The sequence below is a fragment of the Guyanagaster necrorhizus genome (assembly GCF_019112545.1).
Source record: "Guyanagaster necrorhizus MCA 3950 unplaced genomic scaffold BT62scaffold_6, whole genome shotgun sequence".
NCBI classification, from domain to species: Eukaryota; Fungi; Basidiomycota; class Agaricomycetes; order Agaricales; family Physalacriaceae; genus Guyanagaster; species Guyanagaster necrorhizus.
The window spans coordinates 235,436-260,173 of record NW_025064885.1 but is presented as its reverse complement, the minus strand read 5'-3'; the positions used below and the strand labels follow the sequence as shown (position 1 = coordinate 260,173).

The window sequence follows — 24,738 nt, the reverse complement described above, 5'->3', positions numbered from 1 at the left end:
CAGACTTATCAATGGGACACGTGATACATCAATTATAAATTAATCCAGAATTAATTAATTATAAATACTTTTTCGCACTCTGCCGTACTCGGGCATCAAATACTCCACTTCTGATAATAGTGTGCGCAGTGTGGAAAGGATTTAACATGGTCTGGATCGGGGTCAGTACGCAGTAGGCTACTTCCTGCACAGTGGTTACCTTGACATACAACTCCCAGACGTCCATGAAGAAAGATTTGATGCCATCGTCGTTCTTGCTTTCGTGTAAGAGCACAAATTTCGTATCTGGATAGAGCAAATGAGAAAGGTAGCAAGAAAGCAATTAAGTTACCAACTGCCTGGTGTGATGAATGCTGAAATGGTCCATTCGTTGAATTTATCCACCGATTTCAGATACCTCCATCTGTTGTCAGGGTTATTGTCTCACAGCCCGTTGATGAACATACATCGTATTCTCCTTGCGCATCACATCCTCTACTACATCCAGGCTTGCGTTCGCTATCATCTGTATCACATGTCGGTCCTGTCCACCGCCCATTCGAACTGTGCCGCCAGTCGTATGATGCGGGACACTGGACGCGCCAGACAACGCGGTTAGCGTTCCAGCGAACGCGGATGTCGACCAAGCCGGCAAGTTTGAAGCAAGCGGAGATGGGACGTTGGTTACGGGTTTGGTCGAGTGATGTGTAAGACTGTAGATGGGCGTGTCAGACGGCGAGAGCACGAACAGATGAAGGGACATCTTCAAGGAACACCTGCCAAAACAGGGCCCCAATGATCATGACAAACAATGCTCACTTGCTTTCCGACTTCCATGACGCCGTTCACATTCCCTTGCAGAAATATCCTCTCTGCGAATACACTCTCGCGCTCTCATGCCAATGTAACACGTCAATTTCGAAGAGAGTTTGTTGCACACTGCCGTTCCAACGTTCACCACAGAATCATAGGGATCCCATCTACTAGCGCGTCCGCGTCATCCCTCAGCTCTATATTGGCTAGACTAAGGTCGCACAGTATTCGACCATATCACAGCTCACTACAGTCTCGTCGACCCTTCGATTGGCTTGACAAGATCCCAGGGAACTACATTTTTTACGGTATTATGGGCATAAATGGTCTCGTATTCCTGGCATGGATATCGGAGCATGGTCAAGCGCGAGCCGCAGCTGCAAGGGTATATTTTTTCTACTGCCTTCATATGAAGCTTATCAGCTAGCATAGGGACACCCTTTTTATTCGTGGATGCAGGATAACTTCACCAGCAGCTGGCGGAACACTCTCGTCCGGCCGTGCGTACACGGACCCTGCATCCAAATTCGCAATAACTCATTCATTTCGCGCCAGCTGGACCCTTGTCACTGCTATGTTTTCCCATAAAGGCATCGGCCATCTGTTCTTCAATACTTTTACATTCTTCTTTTTCGCCCCAACAATGCTTGAGATGTTAGGCAATAAGCGATTTATTGGGGTTTATCTGGCGTGTAAGTTTACATACCTTACTCCGTCTCAGTGAGCGGACTTTCATATATGCATATAGCAGGAGTCATTGCTAATGCTTGCCACGTTGCTTGGAGCAACATCGTCGACAATCGTGATATACCTTGTATGGGTGCAAGTGGTAAGGACCATGATTAATTCTACGGTCATTTTTTGACCTGACGTCAACAAATTCAGGCGCTGTGTATTCATTGATATCCCTCCTTGCATGTGTCAATCCAAGGATGATTTTCTCACTCTACGGAATCATACCTATTCCTGCTTGGGCCCTTGTTCCAGGAATATTCCTTTGGGAGGCCTATTCATCTGTGACCTACAAAGCAGACACTCAGGCCCATGCAGGCCATGTCGCCGGTATGCTGTCGGGCGTAGGATACTTCCTAGCCAAGAAGTACCGTATATTCTAAAGAAGTTTATACATTTGTTGCCTGTAGGAATGCATGAGTAGTATTTGTACATGGCAACCTATGACTGAATTTGTGTGTGTTTACGCGACAGACTTTGCCTTCTCGCGCCATTACCACTGTACGGGCCTCATTTGCGTCTTTGTCCTGCAATGGATCCAAATGATTCAATTGTCGGAAAACTGGTGATTAAATGCAAAAGCAACGGTACTGTTTCGTCGCGCCATTTCCTCAATCCTAACTAAACGCGACTAGATGTTGACGTCAAAGTCGACGCATTAACCAAACTTCAATCTGAATTCGAATCCGGCGCAGAGGTATGTTTTCTTCAGAACCAATAGGTCTTATCTCTTGAATGCCAGCTGTGCTGTACAGATCGACGACCCCGACAGTCTCATCAATGTTCTCAAGGCATGTTTACGAACGTCGAACCAGCATCTCACCGCGGCAACACTCTCTGCTCTGCCACCATTAATACCCCTTCTCGTCTCACGCCATGTAATTTATGCTGCAGGACGCGGTGTCATTTCGCCCTCGCTGTCTTCATCAACATCCTCCTCTTCTTCATTCGTGGACAGTGTCACCCTCCGACAACTGCTTACTGCATTTCTTCCTGCGGGCGGACTCATAGAACGTCTAGGAGATAAGGAAAAGGCTCAAACCAAGGCTCGGGAAGCTTTAGTAATCCTAGGGGGTTTCGCATATCGTGCTGGCGGGACTGGCATGATGTCTACCAATTCAAGAGGGACCAAGGGCCCCGAAACACCGCTAGCGATGTTTGAAAGGTTCCTTCGAGAAAATGGACTAGCAAGCAAGGTGTGGAAGGTGCGAGAACAGGTATGCTACACTCTGTACGCACCGAAAACGTGTTCATTCACCTCACCTTAGTCCATTCTGGCTCTTGTCCATATTCGCCGAAATCACCATACATTCCCTATCCGGCCTTATTTGACCCTCCTTGTCGACAGTCTCGAAGACACAGATGCTCATGTACGGGAATGTTCGCGTCAATCCGTGGTGGAACTTTTTTCGGGACCCGCAGTCACTGATGCGGCCCGTGCTGATTTGAAGAAAGAATTAACCAAAAAAGGCGTTAGGAAGACGATCGTTGATGGAGTGCTTTCAAAACTTCTAGGTGCCGGTTCTGGGACGGGGAATGGGCTTCATAGCAGAGAGGGATCAGAGAGTAGTGATAGCGTCACGAAGACAAAGGAATATATCCCCCCTAGCATGATGCTTCAGAATCGCAAGTCCTCCACATCTGCCGGGAATGGAATTCCAAGAGCTGCTAGTTCGACGGGCATCCCAAGGCCGGTTAGTCGCGCTGGCGCTGTGTCTCCCAGTATAATCACCCCAGTTGACGAGTCTCAGGCTTCCGAGATTCGTGCTGTCTACGTGAGCGTTGTTAGTATATCGTAAACCCCACATAGTCTCATATTTCAATTAGATAGCTTCCAGTCGCGATCTGGAGAACGAATTTCTAGGCATGGCAAAACCATTTGATGTGAGTATTCTTTTGTATGTCAACGATATGGCTGATTTAGTTTGTGTTTCCAGGGAAAGGAAACGGAGCATAATTGGGCAATACGCGACCAATCCATAACCAGAGTGCGCGGCATGCTCAAAGGCGATGTTCATACGAGGTATCCTGACACCTTCATGGCCTGCTTGAAAGATGGCTTCATCCAGTGGTCGATAAAATCGGTATATGATGCTTTCTGACGCAGCGATCCAATTACTGATCTATCACTTAGCTGATTAGTCTGCGAACGACAGTTGCTACGAATACTATTTCCCTCTATAGCGAATTGGCTTCTGCTTTGGGAATCGCTTTGGATCCTTTCTGCGATGTTCTCCTTTCCAATCTTCTCAAAATGGCTGGATTCACCAAGAAAATCACGGCTCAGGAGTCGCAAACAGCTGTGACAGCAATAATAAACTACACCTCTGGCACACCCCGCATTTTCATCCCTCTGCTCTGGCAGACTCTACAGGAAAAGACAGTGCAAGCACGAACGTATGCGACGAGCCATACGAAGCATTACTTGGAAGTCCATGGTCAGCATGCGAAATTGACGATAGAAAGTAGTGGAGGGCTGGAGACTTTGGAAAAATCACTGAAGAAATCTTTGGGGGATCCTAATCCTGCCGTCAAAGCAGAAGCGCGAAAATCTTTCTGGGTCTTTCAGAGCTTCTGGCCAGAGCGCGGCAGCGTTATCTCCGAATCACTAGATTCGGTAGCTCGAAAGCAGCTCGAAAAGGCCTGTCCTGATCCCAATGCTGTCGCCATCCTGCCGCCAGTCGCCGCGAAACCAACTAAGAAAAGTAGTGTAGCAGCTGCAATCGCAGCTAGCCGAGCCAAAGCGAAAGCAATTGCGACCTCTCCTCCTACATTGCGGCATCAAGCCACTGCCTCTCATACGCCTTTCAAGCGGTCCTTATCACCGGCATCAACTTCACCTCCATCAAGATTCACACCGCGACCTTCATCCCCTTTGCGTACCTCTACTTCGCCTCCTTCAACGCGCTCTCGTATTATATCCAACAACCCCAGCCGTCCTGTGAGTGCAGGGGCTACACCGATTTCTCCTCCTCGTTCAAATCCGCGAGTGAGTCTAGTCAGACCTTCTTCTCCACACTCTCCCGAAAACTCGTTTCAACGGCGCACATTATCTCCATCATCGCCTCTTTCTGGTTCTACCAATCGACAGTCCATTCTTCAGAGAGCGGCTCGAACAGCATTACCTGCCTCCCCTCCGTCCTCTGTAGGTTCGCCGCCAAGCCGCAGTCCCACCAAGAGACCTGTCACTACACCTACACAGGTTCGACACTCTACCCTTCTAATTGACGCGACAGGTCCAGAAGATTCTCTACTCCTAGCGCAAAGCATACCAATACCCGATTATGACACTGATTTTGATGATCACTCTATAAACCTCATGTCATTTTCTGCACCTTTCGAACAATACCCTGCTACTACGCCGAAGTCAGATACCCAGTCCCAGTCACTTTCGCCGAAATCGGTAGGCTCGAAGCCCGTCATTGGTCTTCCTAATGTACTGTCTTCTGATTCCGTGGTTGACCTTGGGGGTGGCCAGGCTGTTGTTGAAGATGCGCTAAGAGCTCGCGCAGAGCAGGCAGAGAGTGCCGCTGAGCGACTCCTGGAGCTCGTAGAACCGGAGGAGGAAGAGCTAGATCATCCTGTGATACCCGCATCGCTCTTTGCCGGTGGTACTAATGGGCTTGCGACGCCTAAGATGAAGGCTAAGCCATCGCCTTTACAGCCTGTTCAAGGACAGGCGCCGCCAACCACTCCTGTGAACCGAGTTACATCTGTCATGCGACAGGCTGCGCTTTTCAAAGATAGCCCCATGAACAAGACCAGCTCGCCGTCTTTGATGGATGTCCTCCGACCAGACCGTCGACAAGAGAATGGTTGGTGGCTCAAGCGGAAGGCTTGTAAGTGGAGGGTTTTCTTTTAACTGAATAAGTTTAGTAGTTGATATCATGGTCTGTAGTGATTGCCCACTGTTTAAGTTTTGAAGACGCCACTATTTCAGACCATGAGGGGGAACTAAAAGGATATATTTCCCGCATGAAATCTGGCGATGTCGACGTCGATCTTCTCCGACGGATAGCTCTTTTCTGTATAGCGAACCCTGTAGCCGACCCATCATCGCCCATGAGTCCCGAGCTGGGTTATTCCGGGAGCCCTTCTCCCTTTGTCAGTTCTTCTTTTGTATCAAACCTTCATTCTGATATATGGGAGAGGAACCATAACTCTGACCGGTTCTTGAATGCACTTATCCAATGTCTAAACCCACTCAAAGTAATTTCGTTCCCCTCCCGTTGTTGTCACGTTAACTTATATCACCATTCTAGAGTGAGGAAGAACTCGAGTACGGGCTTATCGTCCTATGGGAAGTGCTGCAAAACCAGGCGGCCTATATTGAAGGTCATGAAGCAGATATGCTTTCTGTCCTACTACGAATACGTTACTGCAACAAGCCTAATGTAAGTGTGCTAGGTACATGTGTTTATGGGTTTCTTATTTTTGCGTTGATTAGGTATTGGAGGCTACCAACACAATCCGTGATGCCTTGACTTCCCACGTAGAGCCCGTGTATGGATTGACCACCATGCATGCTTGCCTACGGACCTTCAGAGCTGAACTTCACCCTGAATTTTCGGACGAAGAAGTCCAAGCTGCAACATATGCATTTGGTCTGATCGCTCTTGGGAAATTTATCCTCCGTTTGCCCGCAGAAATCGCAGAAGAAGAGATGCCACGTCTCAGGACGACTCTCATCGCTGTGAGTCCAATCAGTATGTTCTGTTTGGGCTGAAGATTAAACTGATTGTCATAGTCGCTAAACGACAAAACTTCTCTTGTAGTGAGAGAGTCGGCGGCCGCTGTGATAATTGCTGCCCAGCTTGTGCTTCGAGATGAAACACATCTATTCGTTCTTCTGGATGGTCTAGCCGACGAGAAGAAGAACCTACTAACTTATCTATTCGACAAGCACGGTGTCCGGGGACTACCGAATTCGAACAAAACTTCAGGCATCAATCGGCTGGAGAAAGAAATGAGAAGATTGGATACCCGAACCAGCATGTCTCCCAGACCTACTGATTGAAACCAAGAAACATCTGGGCAACCGTTGACGGTTCCAACTATGTTATTAACGTGGCTTGCATGACTTGTTGATATATTTTCCAGCATGGCTCTACAACTGTACGATTATTACACTAAACGTTTTCCTGTGTCCTTTACCCTACTGCTGTTATGTTAAGTATTCTAGCTATGAATATATCCAGATCGGGGCGAATTGTGGCTCAGACGATACATATAGTTCCTGACTTGAATGGACTTGGGCTTGTCCTTTCATCTCGTCATGGTATCTCCCAACGTCGACAGATACACATCTGCGAAATCTATTATCCGTCCCAAGTGTCTCCAATGTCTCGCCGATACCATCTCCCTCGATGAAAAGAGCGCGGAATATCTATTCAAGGCGTTCGATGTCAGTAACGGCGATTTGCACAGTACCTCGCCTGTCGCTATCTCGCCGCTTCTGCCGCCCTTGGAGCCATTTGCCGAGCCTCCGTCATTCTCCCTGCCGCCGAGGGACGACGAAAGCGATGTTAAACATCCTTATCTGTCTACCCCGTTACGCATGAAGCATTTCTCAAAGCTCAGTCCAACTATCCTTCGAGGTCTCTTGCGCTCTCCGTCTCTTCGAGTCTTCACACCAGATCCAAGTGTCTCAGAAGAGCACTCCGGATACCTTCTGGATCCCGCTCTTATCACATCATCTCGTTCTTTTGAACACTTGGATTCCAACCATCCACCCACGGACGCAGCTGAAGGGCACAATCTACCATATCTTATTAGCCCTCCACCTGCCGCTAAAATTCCGAGTGTTCCACATCTGCCTGTATGCGACGAAATATACACTGCTAAAATGTCTCAAACTGTGGGCCCCGTCTTATTTCATTCGAAAAAGTTTGTTTCGCCACTGCCCTCCCCGCCATTCGAGGAACGTCGACCATCCCTACGTACTCATACCTGCCCTGCTTCAAGTTTGTCTGCGTCGACGATCGCGCAATTTCGCCTGGTCGTCGATGAACTTGGTCGTACGGGAAACGGTCTAGAAAAACGCAAACCATTACAATCAAACCTGCGGCCATCCTTGCTTCCCGAGGCTAGTAGAACTGTGGATCTGCAGTCGCAAGGAAGCACTGGGGTAGTTGGGAACGTCACTCCTCTGACGATGCGTGCTCATGGAGTGTTAGAAGCGGAGTTCGTCGACCTTCTTCTACAACGCGCAGAAAGAGAGGAAGCGGAAGCGGAACAGCTAAGGACATCAGCAATGAGACTTCGGATGTTGGCACAACGTAGACGCAAACTCGCCCGTATTGTGCAGAAATAGGTTTTGGTACATTGTCAAAGTACACGGTGATGTGGTCACATAACATGCAATAATTACGTCTGGCTAGAGAGCAGCAATAGCAAGATGTCTCCGTTTAATCATGATAACCGTTCTTTCTCCTTTGCTTGTTCTGCAAGGACCCGTTCCATGCCAATCAGCCATTGGTCGATACCTGCACACGCCTGCTGTGTTTGAGCATGCCCTTTTGAAGGTGACGATAGTGCAACACTAGAGACGCCACTAATCCCTATATATCTTGCGAGAGCAAGCACGGGAAGCCGGCGCAGCGCTCGACCAGACATGCCGTGACTCTGAAAACCAAATCAGCATGTACATAGGCGGCGTTTAATAAGTTGCGTGTTTACTCGACAATCAGCTGCTAGCGCACGAAGCTTGAGAGCTACATGCCCTGACTTTGCGTGAGCATCTATAGGTGCTGAAGCGGATGGCGTAGACTGTGCGGGAGCTGCCAGTTCATACATTCGTGCTGCTTGTAGAGTAGGAACGTTCTACTCATAGCAATCAAGATAGAGCCGGCCGTATACAAGGAGATGCCTTACAACAGGAGTGACGAGACCTTTATTCACAATCTCGCATAGCGACGAACGGAGGATATCGTATATAGCTTCGCGAGAAGGAAGGTCAACATATTGTATGATATCTGCTCGATCTACAAATGCACTATCTGCAGAATACGTGAGATTTCCAGAGCATGGACGTAGATGCAATAGCTCACCAATCGCTTTTACAAGATTACTTGTCGACATGACCAGGACGTTTTTCTTGTGCTTCAACTTGTCCAATTGGGTTAGAAGGGCATTCACGACCTGAAAGACATTGATGAAATCTTAGGCAAATGTTGAGAAGGTGCATATATGCGTACCCGTAAGCCATCCGATGGTTCCGTACCTGCCATTGCCCCGGCCCTTGCCGCTGTCAAAGATTCTACCTCATCTACAGACAATCAGAGGAGTTCAATGTTCGATGAGGAACAGAAGACGAACCTATGAGGACAACGAGGAAAGCATCTTCTTCTTCGGCAAGTTCTGTTATACTTGTGAAAAGCCGCTGGACGAGCTTTCCAGATTCTGAAAACCATTTGGAAAAGAGGGAGTGAGCATTTATCTCAAGTAATCGGGCATTGGTATAACTGTCGATAATGAGAATGTGCACCGGCTAGAAGTAAGCATGATCATACCGATGGGATAAGCGGATGGAGAGCTTCTGCGCAAGTGCACGACACAGTGATGTTTTTCCTGTTCCGGGAGGTCCATGCAGGAGAACGACGCGATTCCATGAAACAAGATTGACTGTAGGATTAACGTCTGCATTCCGCTAAACATAATGTACTCACAGTTAACGTCAGCATCGCTGAAGATGAGAGTGGCATGAATGTAGTCCAAAAGCTTCATCTTTATATCATCCGCGTATATCAAAGAATCCCAGAGACCCTCCCAGCTTAGATTGGGCAATTCGCAGACACTTGCAGCCATTGTATCATCCTCGTCATCTTTGGAGCCAGCGCCGTTGGAAAATTCCTCAAAGGAATCGGTGTCCGAAGGTTGATAAACGTGGACCTGTAAGGTCAACTCGTCTAGTGGAAGAGACTGTGACGGACATGTTGATTCGCAGACAACGATCCGATCAACAGATGTCCCCAGTTCTGGAACGACCTCCCATCCGATAAGAGTCGAGGACAAGTTGATGCGGTCGAATGTATGTATCCAGTCATGAACTCGATGGCGAATCGTTTCGAACCTGGCGGTAGCTCGGGATTTCAAACGAACCTCAACTATACAGAGACGCTTCAGTCACGGCATAATGAAGGATTCATCGATGAAAGAGCATACCATGAACTGTCCACCTTATTTTTGGGGCTTCAGTGGCTGTCATGATGGTGGTTCAGGGTAAAGGAAGGACGCGTCCGGTTGGACCAAACAACGCGTCAATATTGCCAACGCATCACATGCATGGCGAATGACTAAGACTAAACAATCACTGCTTGACCATCGCCACGATGTCGTCCAATGAAGTCCAACCAAGTAGTGGTACTTTATTAGATCCTTCCACATTTGTTTTTCCGGCGCCTTCCACTACCACTGGCATCACCATCGAATTTTGCAATAGGGTGAGTACACCTACTCGCGTTTATCCCCCAGCTCACCGCATTCCAGTGCCGATGGTAAGCTTGCAAAAACATGGTAAATAAATCGAGCGCCCAATGTACGCCAGGCTTCATAGAGCAACGTGGACGCAGACAGAGCTCTTCTTGACATTTCCGCCGCCTTTGATAGGGAATATATCTCTGCATCCTCTGAACTCAGATGAAACTGCCGGCCGTTTCCGCGTCTGGATTATTGTTGAAAATGAGTCCCCACATTTATTATGGGATAGGAAGATAGAGGGCGGCTTCCCTGAGCTCAAAGCTCTTGTATGTGACACCTTTCTCTCAGTACTTCCTTGAGCTCAACCGCTCTTCAGAAACAGCGAGTTCGTGATCGAGTTCAGCCAGGCCGTTCGTTAGGGCACTCTGACATCAAATCTTGAGCAATATTCACTAGTGGTACACTTAACTACAACTTGGCTACTCATTTTAGCGTATATCAGTATCGGCGTTTTGTGCCAAGTAAACCACCACAGAGGCTTCCATACATTGTAAGATGCACTTTAGCCAGCATTAACAGTGCGAGATCGCGCTGAGGCGAAATTGATCCGAACCACACAGCTTGGTGGGAAATGACAACTTGCAAAACTTTTGACCACAAACTCGCACTTTGGGGCATACCAAAGACTACGCTGCTGCCTAGTTGAAGCTATCTGGGTGTTCAAAGCAAAACATCTGGGTTATACCCGTCCAAGTGTCCTCGCGAGCCGTAGCAAAGCTGATTCTTCGGAGATCTTGAGTGACAACTCGGATCGCAAGAGGTGCATTAGCAGGAATTATAGGTATTCGTGTTAGAGACCAGCCTTAGAATCAACAATAGTGCATTGGTGGTGTGTCTGTCGGTGCGTTTTCATGCGTTACGGATTTCAGTCACCAATTGAACGACGCGGACCCCCAGAACGATGCCCTCGCCAATTCGTACGACCATTCAAGATGATCACAACCACTTGTTCTTGTGTCTGGAATCAGACACTCTTCCCCTTGTGCCTGCGAGGGGCATACCCCTCCAAGATCCGAAAAGTTTGTGGCTTCCAGATCCCAACAAGTTCATGGAACGCAGTTGGGCTTCCGACACTATGCCATACCAGGGGTTTCTTCCTGTCCATCGGAGCTGCGTTTATCAGTGCGTTTTGTTCAAGTGCCTGAACTATTCGTCCGCGTCTATCCCACTGTTTTCTCCTTCGCCGGGACAATGGGCTTTGGAAACAAGAGTCGCCGACGAATGGAAGCATCTGGAAAATCTTTTGGGTATCCTAAGGAAAACATTAGGACAAAAATTGGATTGTGTCGAAAGATTTCCCTATCCTAGATTCCCTCCGCCATGGGAGTATGGATATCACCATGCGAAATGCCACAAGATGGACATGGAAGACGCCGCGATGCGATCGCGGGACGCATTTTTAGTACTGGCAGGGGAAATCTCTTTTCTCTTGGCGCTCACTCTGGCGGAAAAGGATGGGGACGACTGGGAAATCACGCTCACAGAGGAAGTTGGCGGAAACTGGACCGATCTCATTCGAACTTCTTGGTTAGTTCAGAATGATAGTGGCTTTTGGCAAGGTGAAGAGGCATCACGGCGAGTCGGTCTCTTTGTAGATCCTCGGGTATGCGAAAATGTTGCAAATTTCCTGGAAGCGTACACCGCATACAGCATTCCCGTCTGGATAGATTGGGGTCCGATCACGAGCCCTTTTGAGGCATTGGACCGGTCATTATCTCAGAAGTATGCCATTCGGCTCCCACCCAATAAGGTTGTTCATCGTACCACAGCAAAGCACATTGAACCTCAAGCGCGCGACGTTCAGCTTGGCATTAGGTGGCAGGCTGGTGAAATGTCTGTAGCCAATGAGTCAGAACAAACCATGCTTCAACAAACCACTGAATATGTGGATGTTCGTGCTGCCAGTTGTTCAGACGAAACCCGCGTCTCTGCGGAAAGAGATGGACGCTCAAAGAAACTGCAGCTCCTGGACAAGTCGGCAAATGAAAAGCACAGCCATCATGCTCGGGCTGCAAAGCTTGATCGGTATTCCGAGGAGCAACAATATCCGACAAGGAGTGTTGACGTTTTCGTTCGGGAAAAAGTCCGAGTCGACAACAAAGATTACGTTGAAAGGAGACATATCTCTGACAGTGATATTCCTCAGCAGCAATATCCACCCCTTCCTAGAGAGAGAGGCGCTGAGGCTTCAGTCAGGAAGCTGACAGCATCCAGCTTGAGGTGCTCTAGGCCATGTAGTGCAGAGGCTTGGGAAAAGGCATATGTGAAGCTCTTTGAGGCACAAACCCAGGTGCTCAAGGAAGATCTTGAGCCCAAAGAGTATGAATATTGGTCCTTGAAGGATGTCTTGCGCTTCCGGTTTGGCATACAAATAGCCAGACCAACAGATCCGGGTCCATTAACTGTGGTGGACAAGGCAAAGGTCAGCACCTGTCTGAAATCGCTAGACCATTTCAGCGTACCACAGGAAGGAGTAGAAAATTCGAGTCTTCTGAGCTTAGGAGAATTCGTTTCATGGTTAGCGTGGCATGCGTCGAAGAAGGAAGACAGTGGCAACCATGCTATAACGGCTTCACACGTGCAGCCGCCACATGTGCTTTCTTGCACAATATCCGCTGCTTGGTGGGATTTATCGCCTCAATCACATAGCTATCTGGGTAAAGACCCTTCTTCTCTGGGTATTCAGGCCGTCCAATGGCACGATGGAAGTGAAGAAAGAACTGGATACCGCATCCAAGTCCAAGGCGAATCAAAGGTTCTGGACCAGCGGTACTTGCTCATTGTCTACCGCGCTGACGATGTTCTGCACTGTCTACGCTTATCGGGAGTGACGCGTCTTGATGATTTAATAGAGGAACTTTGCTGCCATGGTATCCGTTTCACCGTGGGCGTTCAAGCAGATCCTTCGGGTCCAAAGCTTTGGAGAAAATCCTACGAGAACGGATGTCAAGCTCGCCATACTCAACTCATCCCATACAGACCAGCCAATTTCAAGGCTGGATTATTGGACTACATATCTTATGTGCGCAGAAGGGCCGCGTTATTACATGATCCCGTCGTTGCAAGGGCTGCTTTGATGCATGGAGGGATAATATGGCGCCTCGCTATGGAGCACACCGAAGATTATAGTGCCGTCCTCCGACGCCCAACCGATGACATTTTTTGCTATGGCAAATGCCATAGACTCACAGTCCTAGGCCGAGAAAAATGCGAGATTTTCATGTGGGAGGAAAGCCTCAGTGAATCCCAGATGGATGTCATGTGTGGGGTTTATAAGATGTACAACCGGTCTCCCGACGGGTACAGTCTTACTCAAGACATGTCTTGGTTCCCGAAAGACGCTAGTTTCAAATATTCTGCACTAAACGTCGGGTTTTGGACTGCCGACGCTGAAAAGTGGTATACCCGTCGTGTGGACATGTATCTCTCACCAAATCCAGAGAAAAGTTGCTTAAACCAAGCCGGTTGGCGAAGCAGTGTTCGCTTATGGAGGTGCGCCATTGCAACATACAAAGGGCTGGAGACTGTATCCAAGCATTTTGTCGACCGTCATGTCCTGGCAAGTCGATGATAAAAACGTGCCCCGAAGGACCTGGAACGCATACAAGGAGGAAGATATATGGGGGCTGAAAACGAGTTGAAGGCCGCGCCCGCATGCGCATTGTAAGAATGGCATTGCCTAATAGATAGCGTAGATACCTGAAGAAAGTTGTACACACACTTGGTGCGTTACGATATAACTTTCATGGATATTGAGCGCTGAGTACTCAATAACCATAATCATGGCTTGAGCCATTGAGCGGTCAGCACAGAGGCAGATATGGTGGAGCGCTCCTAGTCGCAAGGGCAATATATGTTGCGTTTATGGAAAGAGCCGAAGCGATACTGAGGTCATGTTTACAACGCTAAGCATAGGTTTCAGCGATTGTATTTTCTCAGTTACGTTAGATCGATTGACGTCCCTACAGTCAATATAGTGCGTAGCACAGGAGGAAGAATACTTCGCCAGTATGTCACATATAATACAAGCAAGACTAGCAAATACGTGATTCGCTTCTCGCATTGACGACCAGAAATCCTGAGTGGAGGTGAGACAACGCACAACGCGCAACACGACCGCCGTCTACTCGGATTTGTCAGTGGGTGCCTCCCTGTAAGGATGAAGTTAATAAGCATATAAGATACGAAGTGGAATATACTTATAATATATAGCACATTGTTGCATCTGTTCCGTGAAAATCAGGCATCTCTCACTAACTCAAGGAAAAAATAACGCCCACCTTATAAACACCTCTCCCAGTGCGCCATTAGACTTTCCATCTTGATACTCCTCTGTGTTTGCCAACTAAAGAACGAGATCAAGCTGTGAAAAGGAGGAGCCCAGAAGCGCTCACTTGAAGATTCATGAACCCATCGGTGCTGACAAGATAACCCTTGTACTCTAGCCCCCATTTTAGTTTAACGAACACTGGTTTCCCAGTGAGTTCTTGCATGAAAGGTTTGGGGTTAACTGGGTTGACCTAGAATTGCATAAAATGTAAGAAAAGAATCATTTTGAAGGGGCAAAATACACACAGCAGACATGGTAGTTCGAAGCAACCTGGCGGAGTTTGAAACCGCTGAAAATCCTCTTGTCACGTCCTCACTTCCACTACATTTTCCCTCGGGCAGGCGCTCTACTGTCTCTTCGCCATGTCAGATCGTGAGGGACACTCGGGGGCACCCACAGATGACGATCTTTCATTGCCCAAGGCGACCATAACGAAAATGATATCAGGTGTGTCGACTCATTTTCCTTCCCGGCTTATTTTGACGCGTCTCTTGGTTGCAGAGCTGCTGCCCAACGATGTCGTATGCGCAAAGGAGACAAGAGACCTTGTCATTGAGTGTTGTGTAGGTAAAATACTTCGCTTGCTTACCCCCAATGAGAGCCTATTACCATCTGTTCCACAGAATTCATACACCTGATTTCGTCAGAAGCAAACGAGATTTGTGAACAAGAATCCAAAAAGACCATTGCTCCAGATCACATCATTTCCGCGCTCAAGGTTTACCTCTCGTTGCCGCCACGTCTTGACGTAGTTCTCATTTTGTATATAGCGATTGGGCTTTGACTCGTTCACTACCGAGGTCGAGGATGTTTTGAAGGACCACAAGCAACAGCAGAAGGTATGTGTTACGTCTCTCATGTTTTGCCTTCCTAACATACTGTTCGTTAGGACCGAGAGAAGAAGGTTTCCAAGTTCGAGCAGTCTGGAATGACGGAAGGCTAGTCCACTTACTTGCTGCTTGCATTGATCGACCCTGACATAGCCATCTGCATTCCCAGAAGAACTATTAGCAGCTCAACAAGAGCTGTTCGCTGCCAGCCGAGCAAAATTCGAGTCAGGTCAACAGTGAGCAGCGCCTGTCTGCGTGTATTAGTATCCAAATTCTACCACGGCTTATTTTTATTTTGTACCGGCATTTTGTAGTAGTTGTATATACATAATCGGATAGTTATTCTTCTTTATCTGTCTTGCAGCAGACGTAATCTCCGTTCTGGCGAGTCCCCGTTCCACAGAGTCCTTGTAGAACCGTCACTATCGGCTATTTCAGACATCTCGGGTAAGCCTTCCTGTTCAATAACGAAGGCAGCTGAAATGGTTGCATAGAGAGTGGCTAGGACAAGGAAGGTCAGTGGCAAACATATATTGCATATATTGTACGTACCTTGATATACATCTCCTTGAGCGAGATACAGTCCAGCTCCTAACCCGCCAAGAAAGCTGTTTCCCGCACCTGGTACATATTGTAAATTTGCGTCGTCGTTGCAAATAAGTTAGAAGCGAACCAGTGACGTCCACAACTTTCTCCTGATCTGCCCAGAATGCGTCGATCCATTTACCACCACCAGACCTTGTGGTCACATAGGCTCCAAGTTCACCACTGCGGATTATCACGGAGCCCCTACCCTTGTTTCCTAACCCAAAGTCTAGGAACATTTGTGCGGCCTTCTCTATGGACGTCTTAGTCGGTGGAAGCGGCATAGACAACACCATAAGCGCCTCCTCTGCATTTGGACTGTGTCTTGTCAGTCAACAGTATATGTTGCATTTCATTCTCTACCTCAAGACAGAAATTTGCGGCAGGACCTTGATTAGAGCTGGAAGCTCCTCTGGAACGCACCGATCCTGACATATATCAGTTTCATGCAGAATCTTGATCCAGAGTGCAAGAACACACCGGAATTGGCTCCCAAATGGTGATCGGATTCCATTTGGGTTCCTCGTGAATCTCAGACACGATGGATTGTGCACGGGAAGGAGAGCACACGAAATGAACAGTAGGCGCCCGCGCCAGCCTCGTTCCTCGAAGATCTCGAGGTGTGATACGGATACGTGTGGTAAGATAGTCAAAACTAAATCAGCCATAGTCATTCAGTTGGAAAATCAACGGCACTGAGATTTTGCAAGGCCCGCCTTCGGTGATCGCCCATATAAGAATTGAGAGCGCGGGTGGTACGCGTTGAAAGTTGATCGCGATACATCCACATCTCATGGCCATATTTATCGAGCTCCTTTTGGATGTCAGATGGCCAGTCATTACCTCTATCGACTATCATTCCAATCTTATCCGGAGGGAGCCTATGCAAGAGATACGGCGGATTTCAGTATCCAGTCTATATTGCAACAACGCGACGGACCATATACGTGCCCCGAGAGCTGCATAAGTGCCACCACCGCCGATCTACGTGATAATAAGACATGAGCACTTTTATCGCGTTCAATAATCACGCTGTTTGGCTTTCCTGAGGAGAAAGTTCTTTTCCCGTCGGGTTTCCGTCATCATCGAGGAAAGAAAACTCATCGATGATAAACATCCCGAGGGTAACAAACTGTGGTGTCCCGTATCCGTGCATCGCAGGGCTCATCCTTGAAGAAGGATAACTCAGATGTGAAAGATGAAGCAGAGTTGCAATGCGATAAGATAAGGATGCCAGGAATGTCGATCATCAATCATCGATCAGGCCTTGATCACTAACTGGCATCATCTCTGCCCTCCCATGAAGGTCTGGGCGGTCCAGTACGATCCCGCTCTGTTTTCTGAAGATGTATTCAAGAGTTTTCGGTTTAATCTTAACGTCACGCTAACCTGAATAGCTTTATCACGCAGGCCTTTTAGTCGTTGACTCAGAAAGTGCGACGCGAATCAAAAAGTTCTTTAGAAGGGAGGACGCCTGTCGTAGGTATCTATCTTTTCCGATTTTGGTGGCGCTTGACAGTTTGCCTAGGGACACTCATCGGACGTTTACTGCCCCGTATGATGCTCAGGGACCGTGGCGTTTTGCCACAAGCTATGACATTTGGTGCGACAGAGGCAAGGAAACCATATATTGTATGTGGAGAGCATATTTTGACCGTTTCAATACGCTGACCATCAACAAGACCACACCTGATCTGGATCCGCCCGTTGCATTCAATGTATCCCATGATAATGGTCTTGTAGTAATGGTGTTCGGACCCGGCACTGCCAACCCGCCATCCTTTACAATTGGGATTGATGTGATGAAGGTACGGATTCCAGGGCGTGATTCCTTCAGATCCTTTGTAGAGACTGTAGGAGATCAGGCAAGTGTGGACACTACATCGCCGTTTATTTTTAACTGAACGAAACGAAGCTAACCTCACTTGAGCGTCGCTCTCTACTCTCCCCCGGAGTATCGCAAGACGAAGCCCTCCGCAGATTCTTTTGGATATGGACGATAAAGGAGGCCTATACAAAAGCTCTTGGGCTTGGGCTTGGGTTTGACTTCAGTCGACTGGAATTCGATGTAACTTCGGATATATTCCGGGTAGATGCTGTCGTCCCTCCGGGATGGCAATTCACAAAATTTATGTTGATGCAGGGACAGGACGTGTATCTGGGCGTTGTCGCTGAGTTCACAGGAGGCACGGAAACCACGATTACCTCCGAAAACGAGGCACACCCTTGGTTGATCACCTACGACGCACATCTATTCACGCAGCAGGCTGTAAAGGAGCTGCAGGCTAAAGAAGCTCAGGGTTAGAGATCAGGAGCTCTATTGGGTAACGAATTATGAATAGTCTTTATAACGATCTTCTTTGTCCTACGCCATGTCCTCAATTTCAGCCACCGGGCCACCTGCCAACCAATCCCCATAATAAACACATTCTCGTGGGTTCACTGGTCCGCCATCCTTACAGAACTCAAACGACGGACACTTGGCACATGGTGATTCGGACCAGCCAAGCGACAGGCGTTCCTGTCGTATGGCCCTATACACATATATCCCATCTTCGCTATCCGAGAAGGAACCGGGCACAGGAGGGGACGAGCGGTGTTGATTTTTTGATGTTTTACCACTATGCCGACGTGTTTCCATCTCAGAATTCGATGAATCCCTTTCGGAAGAATTGTCGTATTTCTTGGATTTGGACCGCCTCCACTTCTTCTTGGTATCCATGTCTGAACCTGTGGCTTCGTTGTCGGAAACGAGGTTTTTCTTGTTGCGTTTAGTGGATTCGACGTCGGACCCAGAGTCATTCCTTCTCCTTTTCTTTGTGTTCTTAGGTAAGAGATCATCCGAGTCTGAGTCGTCCGTCGCGGCTCGCTTTTTCCTTCTCCGTTTACTCGTGTTGTCCTCGCCGTCGGAATCAGAAGAGCGATGTTTTCTTTTTTTCGTCTTCTTTTTGTTGTCTGTTTCATCTCCGGAGTCGTCCTCATTTATCGAATTTGTATTCCAGGACGCAATGCCGAAAGCGGGGATCTGGACGTACAATGATTATCATCAGACAGCCAATGCAGATGCAACGCACCTTTTCAATCTCTCTGTCCAGGACTAGAACATTCAACAACATCTCGACGTGCTCCACCGTGAGATCGGTCTCTGTCAGCCTGGCCTGCCTGAGAGTATTCCGAACCTGTTGTGCGGTAGGATACTGTGGGGAATTGGATATGGGATATAACGCTCCTTCATACTTGGAACCGCGTTTTGGATAACTCTGTCGTAAGATGTTAACACAGAACCACGTCCTTGAGAATGCTGGCCGCACCATATCACGTATCAATTTGAAACACGCCTTGATGAGGGTTTCGATGAACTCAGTGTCTAGTTCGTTATCTGTATACCACGGTCCCCCTGTGAGGACGGTCGATGGTTCTATGCCTTGGAGCATGTAAATCTTCCTCGTCGCATGCTGATAGACGCATTAGAGAAACCATGATTGCCTCGTTTGAAGAATCCCACCTGCACGGATTGCACGCGTTTGATGAGCTTTTTCTGAATCAATGTTTTCAAGCAGCGATCGATGATTGTTTGATGTAGATTTGTTTTTGCCTTGAGGTGCTTCGTCCATATGCCTGCAGGGATATCATCGAAAACAATTTCGCTTAAGTCATATTGTGCTTCGCGGACCTTCATTATGTGATGTTTTTATGTGGTCAAGCACTAGGTTCTCCTCTCCGCTGAGATCCTTGGTTCTATTGGAAGCTGGTCAGGTGCGGGGCTACTTGATAAAAGGGATGACAAGTACGCGTTCAGTTCAGCCTTGGCGACGGCTCTGAAAATAATCTTCTTTTTCCCGTCGCTGAACGGCTTGAACAGGCCAACAGCTAGTAGAAAGTTGATAGCCGTCTGCCTGGCTTTGGTGTCGGGTACAATCTCTTCGATTTGTTTCGGGGTTATTTCCTATGACAACATGAGCGTGATGGCTATTATTCGACAAAGGAAAGCTTTACATGATTATCAGAAGATAACGCGGCTTGATGTATTTTGGTTTCGATCTCGTTGGGTGGACGTTTGCTCATGACAGTCACAGAAGAAGAAAGGAGACAGGGCAGATGATTCAAGTATGCGAAGCCAGAGAAGCCAAATATTGGTGTCACGGTATGCTACGGTGTGACATATGCCTAATTAGGTATCGACGTATCAGAAGTGATGTCGAAGATTAAAGACATATTGTGAAAAGAAGTATCAGTAATTACTTGGTACGCAACGTCAGTAGTAGTATGAAAAATCCATATAAGAATCAATAGGTTCAACACCTTCCTCGGCGCCGAAGTCAATGTCAAGCGGCTTTGACTGCCAAATTTTTCTTCCGGCCTGTTTTTCATCGGAGCCCCAGAGCATCCCAGAGAGTTCAAAAACCTCGAGCGCTGGGAATTTTGTCAAGGCATTGGCAATATCTTGGTAAAAGGCCTTGAAACAATAATGAGCACGAAGAAGGCACGAGTGGATGAAACAAAAGGTACCGTGTCGGGGAGTCCCGAGAAATTGCAGGTGGATGAAATTCTGAGATAAATCATTTTGCGCAAGCGCTGGGAAAGAAGATGGAGCAGCGATGCGGGGAAAGATGTAGTTGTCGCTTCAAAGACAGTCACATCAGCTGTGGACTGGGCGATGGCGTCAATAACGCTGTCATCGACATGGCCTGTATTAATACGGAGTGTTTGAACTGGACGTCCTGGGACGATGGCTCGGGCGGTCTGGGAGGAACCAGTAAAGTGGGACAAGTGAGGTACCGAAGAAGGTGGAAGGGCGTCGAGATAATGGTGTTGAAATGAAGGAGATAATGTGTCCACCTCTAATTTTAGAAGGGAAGGGGTTGCCTTTAGGAAGGACGCGACATGAGAATTAAAGGGAAACGAGCATGAGAAGTAGGATAAGGACGGGTAGTGCGATGTCCTGATTGGAAGCAATATCCAGCTGACCCGAGGAGGGACGAAGACGCACAAATGGACAAGGTTGGTCATGTTCCCAAGCGCCACCGCGAGATGGCGAAAGAAGGACAGGAACAGGGAGGGCTGGGAGTCTAGATTGATAGAGAAAGAGGTGACATACTGGGCGAGAAGGGGACTTCTCGCGAGGGTGAGCACCACGGAGAGATTTTTAGCGGCGGGTGCTGCGAAAATTGTGCGATAGAGACGACGCTGGGCGACTGGGGAGAGCCTGGAGGATACCTTGAGCAAGGAGAGAAGATCGCAGGGACCAAGATGGGAGCAGAGAGAGTCGAGGAGCTCGACAGGAAGGGCGAGGAAGGAAGGAGGCATGGAGTCGCAGGAGAGACATTGGGATTTACCTTACCGCCTTACTTTATAATCGGCTAATAGATGCAGGGACAAAGTGATGGCAGCGAAGAGGATTCTGTTGTTCGTAGTAAGTTGATGATGTTTGGAGTTACGTAATAGACTTTATTTACTTTGTCCTTGACGAGTTCTTTTTCTCTTGCGCCTGTGATGCGAGCATTGCTCCGGGCACTGCCTCTTTCTATTCCACGCTGTCCTTTACTTTTCTCTTGCCGAGCTATTTTCCGTTCTTATTATCACCACCCGTTCCGTCGGCACTTTCTCGCCCATTGCGGTCAGCCGTAGTCTCCTTTTTCCTCCTCTCTTCTCTCAATCAGCGTTTTTAGCACCATTCCCCACTCGAACTCACCGCTGCGGCTCCTTGTCCGCGTCAGATGCTGGATCTCGGGTCGTTTTGTCTGGCTGGCTCCTGAATAAACGGTGATTACTGTCAAACTACTCCTTTCGTCCACCACCAATGCTTTTCGACAAGGAAAGGTCGTGTCTGCTCCTTTTTTCCGCTCAAAGACCCTTCCGGCACAGTCCAGCTCATCGTCGACAACACCGACGCATTTTCAGACGCTCTATCCCAGGTCCCTGTAGAGTCTGTCGTTTCAATTCAAGGCTCTGTCCTTTTAAGGCCCTCAGACGCCCGTCGCAGTGTCAGCATACGTTGCACATTATCCTTCTAGTGTTTGACTCTGTGCCAGGGCCCCGGAGGTGACATCGACATCAAGGTTCACAGTTTTGTCCTGTTAAACCCCGCAACACAACTACCGTTTGTTCCGTCAGGTCACAATCTAGTAGGTGCACATCTCGTGCTCATCTTTCTCCTTACCAACCGCTCCACAAGCCAAATGAAGACTATCGCCTGCGCTATCGGTATCTTGACCTCCGGCGTTCCTCTCTTTCCGACAACTTGAAGAGGCGGGCGAATGTGGCGCACTTGGTGAGAAATGTCTTGCACGAAAATGGTCCTTCTTCGCCTTTCCCTATCGAGAACAGTCTGTTAGAATCTTTTAGGTTTTCTCGATGTGGAAACTCCCCTACTCGTACGATCGTCCCCTGAAGGCGCAAAGGAGTATCTTGTCCCAACACAGGTTAGCAATGATTCGGATTCGCCTAATTTTTTCGCTCTCGCCCAGTCGCCGCAGCAGCCTAAGCAACTATTGATTTGTTCGGGGGCGGTAGATCGTTATTACCAGATTGCTAAATGCTTCCGTGACGAGGATGGCCGGAAGGACAGGCAGCCGGAATTTACTCAGATTGATATGGAGATGGCTTTTGTATCATGGGGATCTCAGGAAGATACTACTGCGTCCCCGAGCTCTGATGCCTGGCGTATGGGAGGTGTTGAAGTCCGGAATATCATTGAGACCATCGTCAAGGACATTTGGCAGCAGTTCAAAGGTGTAACCTTACCTAACAGGTTCAAAGTCATGACTTACTTTGACGCGATGAGACGTGTAAGCCTTTCGGTGTCTTTCTTATTCAATGGACAGTGATAATTATTCTTCTCAGTTTGGGTCTGATAAACCGGATACACGTTTCGGTCTAGAAGTACGTGCTGCACGTTAGTGCCGGACATCAGGGCCGTTTACCGTTCAATTGATAGATTTCAGACATCACCCAAGCTTTACCCCCTGAAATGCAAACGATGTTGCGGGAGAGCGATGAAATCGTCGAATGTATCGTCTTGCGGCACCGCGAGGAACCTTCCTTCCTATCAGTTTCACCAAAGTGTAAAACCGAATCTTTTGCGGTACGAGACAGCTTCCATGATTAGCTTTCTCTTACCTGGCTGTTTTTACTCCAGGAGTTCGTTCCGGTGAACGTCAAGACCGTCCAAACATGGCTGAATCGTAGCCGGATTGTACCCCAAATGTCAGAGGCTCTAGACGCGTCTGAAGTCGGCGCGCTCAGCGAGAAGCTGGGGATATCACCTGGTGACGGGCTATGGCTAGCTCGAAGATCGAGGATCGCTACTGTGAGGTCAATCCCTGCCACATGGGATCACTTCTTGACTTCGTATGTAGGGTGGATCCACTGTTCTAGGAAGACAGAGGCTTAATTTGCTAGAGGCAACTATTGACCAAGGTCAGCTGCAGCGCAAATCATCGAGGTAAGAAACGCTTCACTAACAAGCTCTTTCCAGAAAAATTTGTCCTACCTGATTCACCGAACTTCCTTTGGGTAACAGAGTTTCCGTTATTCACGCCAGAACTAGAACTCAACAGGAAATGGTCAAGCACACACCATCCATTTACTGCTCCAATGTGGCAGGACGTCGAAGCTCTGTTCAATGGTGAGATTGAAAGTGTAATAGATTACTTCTCACACTTCTGGGCGTATACTCATACGGCTTTTATCCAGGTCCGGGGTCAGCACTACGATCTAGTCCTCAACGGTGTTGAAATTGGGGGTGGCTCTGTGCGTGTCCATGATGCAGCCATGCAAGAATACATTTTTACGGACATCCTCAAGGTCAGCTGGATTGCAACGTGTTAATTGGTCTCGGAGGTAATCAGCGGCTATCATAGTTTTCGGTGGAAGAGAGGAAGCCCTTCAATCATCTTCTCCAGGCCCTTCGATGCGGTGCTCCACCTCACGGCGGTATTGCTCTGGGTCTGTCTTCACCTCACTCCGTGTGCTCATGCATTTCTTATTATGGCTTGTTCACAGGCTTCGATCGCCTAATGGCTATACTCTGCAATTCATCGTCCATTCGCGACGTGATCGCTTTTCCGAAGACAAGTTCCGGCACCGATATGCTTTTCGAAAGTCCTGCGCCCGTACCAGACTACACTTTACGACAATATGGACTTGGACGTTACCGCCAGGTTTCAGAAGTACACGACGCGGAAACGTGAAGTCGAATGGCATTTATCCAAAACAAACTATCTAGAGAGCCTCTTACCTACTAAAAACAGCTATATGATGAATCACTAAATGAAAGCATAATCCTGAAAATCTCGGTCCGATGTGAAGTTGTCGGAAGAGGTAATTGTGCTATGTGGTAACGGGCATGCTCGAGCCACTGTGCTCCGATTTTGTTTCATCGGACTCTTTTCTCTCCGAACTACTATCGTCAAGTGAGGGTGATCCAGGAGGTGATGGAGTAGCATTGCCCCTATACGCTGAGACTCGAGGCGTGGCACTGTCATCTATGTCATCATACGGTGACCTGCCATAGGTAAAAGGTAACGTCCAATTGAAACCGGATTCTTTCTCTGGCTGCGGTTGCGCTGGTGATGTGCCGTTCAGTGCAGAAGTATAAGGTGCAGGTTCTGTCTGCGAAGATTCGTGGCTTTCTTGCTGCGAATGACCTTCGTCGATGGCTGACAGGACACTGCGAAGTTTTGATGACTCGGAACGGCGAGAATGATGTCCAGCTTGAGATGCTGAGTGTTTACGCGACACTGGTGGAGACACCGATCTCGGTGGAGTTGGCGACGTTGAGGTGGGAGAAGACACGTCCGCCCATTCAGTTGATTCGGATGTGTACAATCCATTTGAAGAATTTGGAGCCCACGCCATTGACTTGTTTCGGCTGCTCGAAGAGCTGGGCAACCCCTCAACAGAATTAAGCTCTGGTGTTGTCATTATAGGTGTAGCGGCTGATGATGAAGGTGTTGGGTTCGTAAGAATGGAAAGAGGAGGAAGAATGCT

At 48.2% G+C, this 24,738-nt stretch overlaps 15 protein-coding genes across 15 annotated transcripts; 8 read left to right on the top strand and 7 right to left on the bottom strand.

Moving 5' to 3' along the window:
- Positions 1 to 14: 14 nt before the first annotated feature.
- On the bottom strand, positions 15 to 752 carry BT62DRAFT_928987 (transport protein particle complex subunit). The gene is made up of 4 exons (XM_043185618.1): positions 447 to 752; positions 336 to 397; positions 200 to 285; positions 15 to 151 (listed from the first exon to the last, which is right to left on the bottom strand). The coding sequence occupies exons 1-4, from the start codon at positions 740 to 742 to the stop codon at positions 59 to 61; spliced, it is 537 nt and encodes a 178-aa protein (XP_043042484.1). The 5' UTR covers positions 743 to 752; the 3' UTR covers positions 15 to 58.
- BT62DRAFT_928984 (rhomboid-domain-containing protein) lies at positions 713 to 1,956 on the top strand. The gene is made up of 5 exons (XM_043185617.1): positions 713 to 1,177; positions 1,225 to 1,292; positions 1,348 to 1,484; positions 1,541 to 1,621; positions 1,678 to 1,956. Exons 1-5 carry the CDS (start codon positions 815 to 817, stop codon positions 1,905 to 1,907), a joined length of 879 nt encoding a protein of 292 aa, XP_043042483.1. The 5' UTR covers positions 713 to 814; the 3' UTR covers positions 1,908 to 1,956.
- A 38-nt stretch (positions 1,957 to 1,994) lies between these two features.
- BT62DRAFT_963764 (uncharacterized protein) lies at positions 1,995 to 6,744 on the top strand. Its single transcript, XM_043188700.1, has 11 exons — positions 1,995 to 2,111; positions 2,160 to 2,221; positions 2,280 to 2,741; positions 2,793 to 3,299; positions 3,352 to 3,408; positions 3,462 to 3,608; positions 3,659 to 5,363; positions 5,423 to 5,733; positions 5,787 to 5,918; positions 5,972 to 6,217; positions 6,272 to 6,744. The coding sequence occupies exons 1-11, from the start codon at positions 2,057 to 2,059 to the stop codon at positions 6,539 to 6,541; spliced, it is 3,954 nt and encodes a 1,317-aa protein (XP_043042482.1). The 5' UTR covers positions 1,995 to 2,056; the 3' UTR covers positions 6,542 to 6,744.
- Positions 6,745 to 6,799: 55 nt separating this feature from the next.
- BT62DRAFT_1073523 (uncharacterized protein) lies at positions 6,800 to 7,837 on the top strand (the record flags this gene model as incomplete). Its single annotated transcript, XM_043178941.1, has 1 exon — positions 6,800 to 7,837. One exon carries the CDS (start codon positions 6,800 to 6,802, stop codon positions 7,835 to 7,837), a length of 1,038 nt encoding a protein of 345 aa, XP_043042481.1.
- A 98-nt stretch (positions 7,838 to 7,935) lies between these two features.
- BT62DRAFT_963760 (P-loop containing nucleoside triphosphate hydrolase protein) lies at positions 7,936 to 9,750 on the bottom strand (the record flags this gene model as incomplete). Its single annotated transcript, XM_043188699.1, has 9 exons — positions 9,688 to 9,750; positions 9,192 to 9,629; positions 9,036 to 9,147; positions 8,842 to 8,987; positions 8,721 to 8,791; positions 8,574 to 8,664; positions 8,398 to 8,522; positions 8,203 to 8,346; positions 7,936 to 8,148 (listed from the first exon to the last, which is right to left on the bottom strand). Exons 1-9 carry the CDS (start codon positions 9,728 to 9,730, stop codon positions 7,936 to 7,938), a joined length of 1,383 nt encoding a protein of 460 aa, XP_043042480.1. The 5' UTR covers positions 9,731 to 9,750.
- Positions 9,751 to 9,851: 101 nt separating this feature from the next.
- On the top strand, positions 9,852 to 10,546 carry BT62DRAFT_928982 (uncharacterized protein; the record flags this gene model as incomplete). The annotated part of the gene is made up of 4 exons (XM_043185616.1): positions 9,852 to 9,965; positions 10,012 to 10,019; positions 10,070 to 10,268; positions 10,319 to 10,546. 4 exons carry the CDS (start codon positions 9,855 to 9,857, stop codon positions 10,382 to 10,384), a joined length of 384 nt encoding a protein of 127 aa, XP_043042479.1. The 3' UTR covers positions 10,385 to 10,546.
- On the bottom strand, positions 10,394 to 10,813 carry BT62DRAFT_928981 (uncharacterized protein). Its single transcript, XM_043185615.1, has one exon. The coding sequence runs from the start codon at positions 10,618 to 10,620 to the stop codon at positions 10,441 to 10,443; it is 180 nt and encodes a 59-aa protein (XP_043042478.1). The 5' UTR covers positions 10,621 to 10,813; the 3' UTR covers positions 10,394 to 10,440.
- Positions 10,814 to 10,903: 90 nt separating this feature from the next.
- On the top strand, positions 10,904 to 13,573 carry BT62DRAFT_917656 (uncharacterized protein; the record flags this gene model as incomplete). The annotated part of the gene is made up of 1 exon (XM_043184056.1): positions 10,904 to 13,573. The coding sequence occupies one exon, from the start codon at positions 10,904 to 10,906 to the stop codon at positions 13,571 to 13,573; it is 2,670 nt and encodes an 889-aa protein (XP_043042477.1).
- A 238-nt stretch (positions 13,574 to 13,811) lies between these two features.
- On the bottom strand, positions 13,812 to 14,586 carry BT62DRAFT_1073520 (small nuclear ribonucleoprotein SmF; the record flags this gene model as incomplete). The annotated part of the gene is made up of 5 exons (XM_043178940.1): positions 13,812 to 14,155; positions 14,206 to 14,227; positions 14,283 to 14,347; positions 14,397 to 14,522; positions 14,578 to 14,586. The coding sequence occupies 5 exons, from the start codon at positions 14,584 to 14,586 to the stop codon at positions 14,126 to 14,128; spliced, it is 252 nt and encodes an 83-aa protein (XP_043042476.1). The 3' UTR covers positions 13,812 to 14,125.
- An 89-nt stretch (positions 14,587 to 14,675) lies between these two features.
- Positions 14,676 to 15,527, top strand: BT62DRAFT_928980 (histone-fold-containing protein). The gene is made up of 6 exons (XM_043185614.1): positions 14,676 to 14,779; positions 14,834 to 14,899; positions 14,956 to 15,050; positions 15,103 to 15,171; positions 15,222 to 15,270; positions 15,332 to 15,527. Exons 1-6 carry the CDS (start codon positions 14,695 to 14,697, stop codon positions 15,400 to 15,402), a joined length of 435 nt encoding a protein of 144 aa, XP_043042475.1. The 5' UTR covers positions 14,676 to 14,694; the 3' UTR covers positions 15,403 to 15,527.
- Positions 15,398 to 16,926, bottom strand: BT62DRAFT_985395 (Ribokinase-like protein). Its single transcript, XM_043189936.1, has 8 exons — positions 16,793 to 16,926; positions 16,688 to 16,731; positions 16,464 to 16,628; positions 16,228 to 16,402; positions 16,111 to 16,175; positions 15,836 to 16,065; positions 15,715 to 15,783; positions 15,398 to 15,663 (listed from the first exon to the last, which is right to left on the bottom strand). The coding sequence occupies exons 1-8, from the start codon at positions 16,913 to 16,915 to the stop codon at positions 15,512 to 15,514; spliced, it is 1,023 nt and encodes a 340-aa protein (XP_043042474.1). The 5' UTR covers positions 16,916 to 16,926; the 3' UTR covers positions 15,398 to 15,511.
- On the top strand, positions 16,797 to 18,052 carry BT62DRAFT_963752 (uncharacterized protein; the record flags this gene model as incomplete). Its single annotated transcript, XM_043188698.1, has 5 exons — positions 16,797 to 17,095; positions 17,145 to 17,226; positions 17,276 to 17,379; positions 17,430 to 17,618; positions 17,663 to 18,052. The coding sequence occupies exons 1-5, from the start codon at positions 17,048 to 17,050 to the stop codon at positions 18,050 to 18,052; spliced, it is 813 nt and encodes a 270-aa protein (XP_043042473.1). The 5' UTR covers positions 16,797 to 17,047.
- A 30-nt stretch (positions 18,053 to 18,082) lies between these two features.
- Positions 18,083 to 20,211, bottom strand: BT62DRAFT_655772 (RNA polymerase III subunit Rpc34). Its single transcript, XM_043181785.1, has 7 exons — positions 19,744 to 20,211; positions 19,539 to 19,693; positions 19,421 to 19,485; positions 19,253 to 19,365; positions 19,059 to 19,202; positions 18,822 to 19,007; positions 18,083 to 18,772 (listed from the first exon to the last, which is right to left on the bottom strand). The coding sequence occupies exons 1-7, from the start codon at positions 19,810 to 19,812 to the stop codon at positions 18,113 to 18,115; spliced, it is 1,392 nt and encodes a 463-aa protein (XP_043042472.1). The 5' UTR covers positions 19,813 to 20,211; the 3' UTR covers positions 18,083 to 18,112.
- Positions 19,836 to 21,177, bottom strand: BT62DRAFT_928978 (uncharacterized protein). Its single transcript, XM_043185613.1, has 2 exons — positions 20,257 to 21,177; positions 19,836 to 20,203 (listed from the first exon to the last, which is right to left on the bottom strand). Exons 1-2 carry the CDS (start codon positions 20,755 to 20,757, stop codon positions 20,003 to 20,005), a joined length of 702 nt encoding a protein of 233 aa, XP_043042471.1. The 5' UTR covers positions 20,758 to 21,177; the 3' UTR covers positions 19,836 to 20,002.
- On the top strand, positions 21,115 to 24,454 carry BT62DRAFT_985392 (uncharacterized protein; the record flags this gene model as incomplete). Its single annotated transcript, XM_043189935.1, has 15 exons — positions 21,115 to 21,160; positions 21,417 to 21,510; positions 21,563 to 21,731; positions 21,780 to 21,872; positions 21,923 to 22,043; positions 22,093 to 22,535; positions 22,591 to 22,629; positions 22,685 to 22,831; positions 22,886 to 23,056; positions 23,106 to 23,166; positions 23,225 to 23,388; positions 23,443 to 23,553; positions 23,610 to 23,694; positions 23,752 to 23,935; positions 24,415 to 24,454. 15 exons carry the CDS (start codon positions 21,115 to 21,117, stop codon positions 24,452 to 24,454), a joined length of 1,968 nt encoding a protein of 655 aa, XP_043042470.1.
- Positions 24,455 to 24,738: the final 284 nt, after the last annotated feature.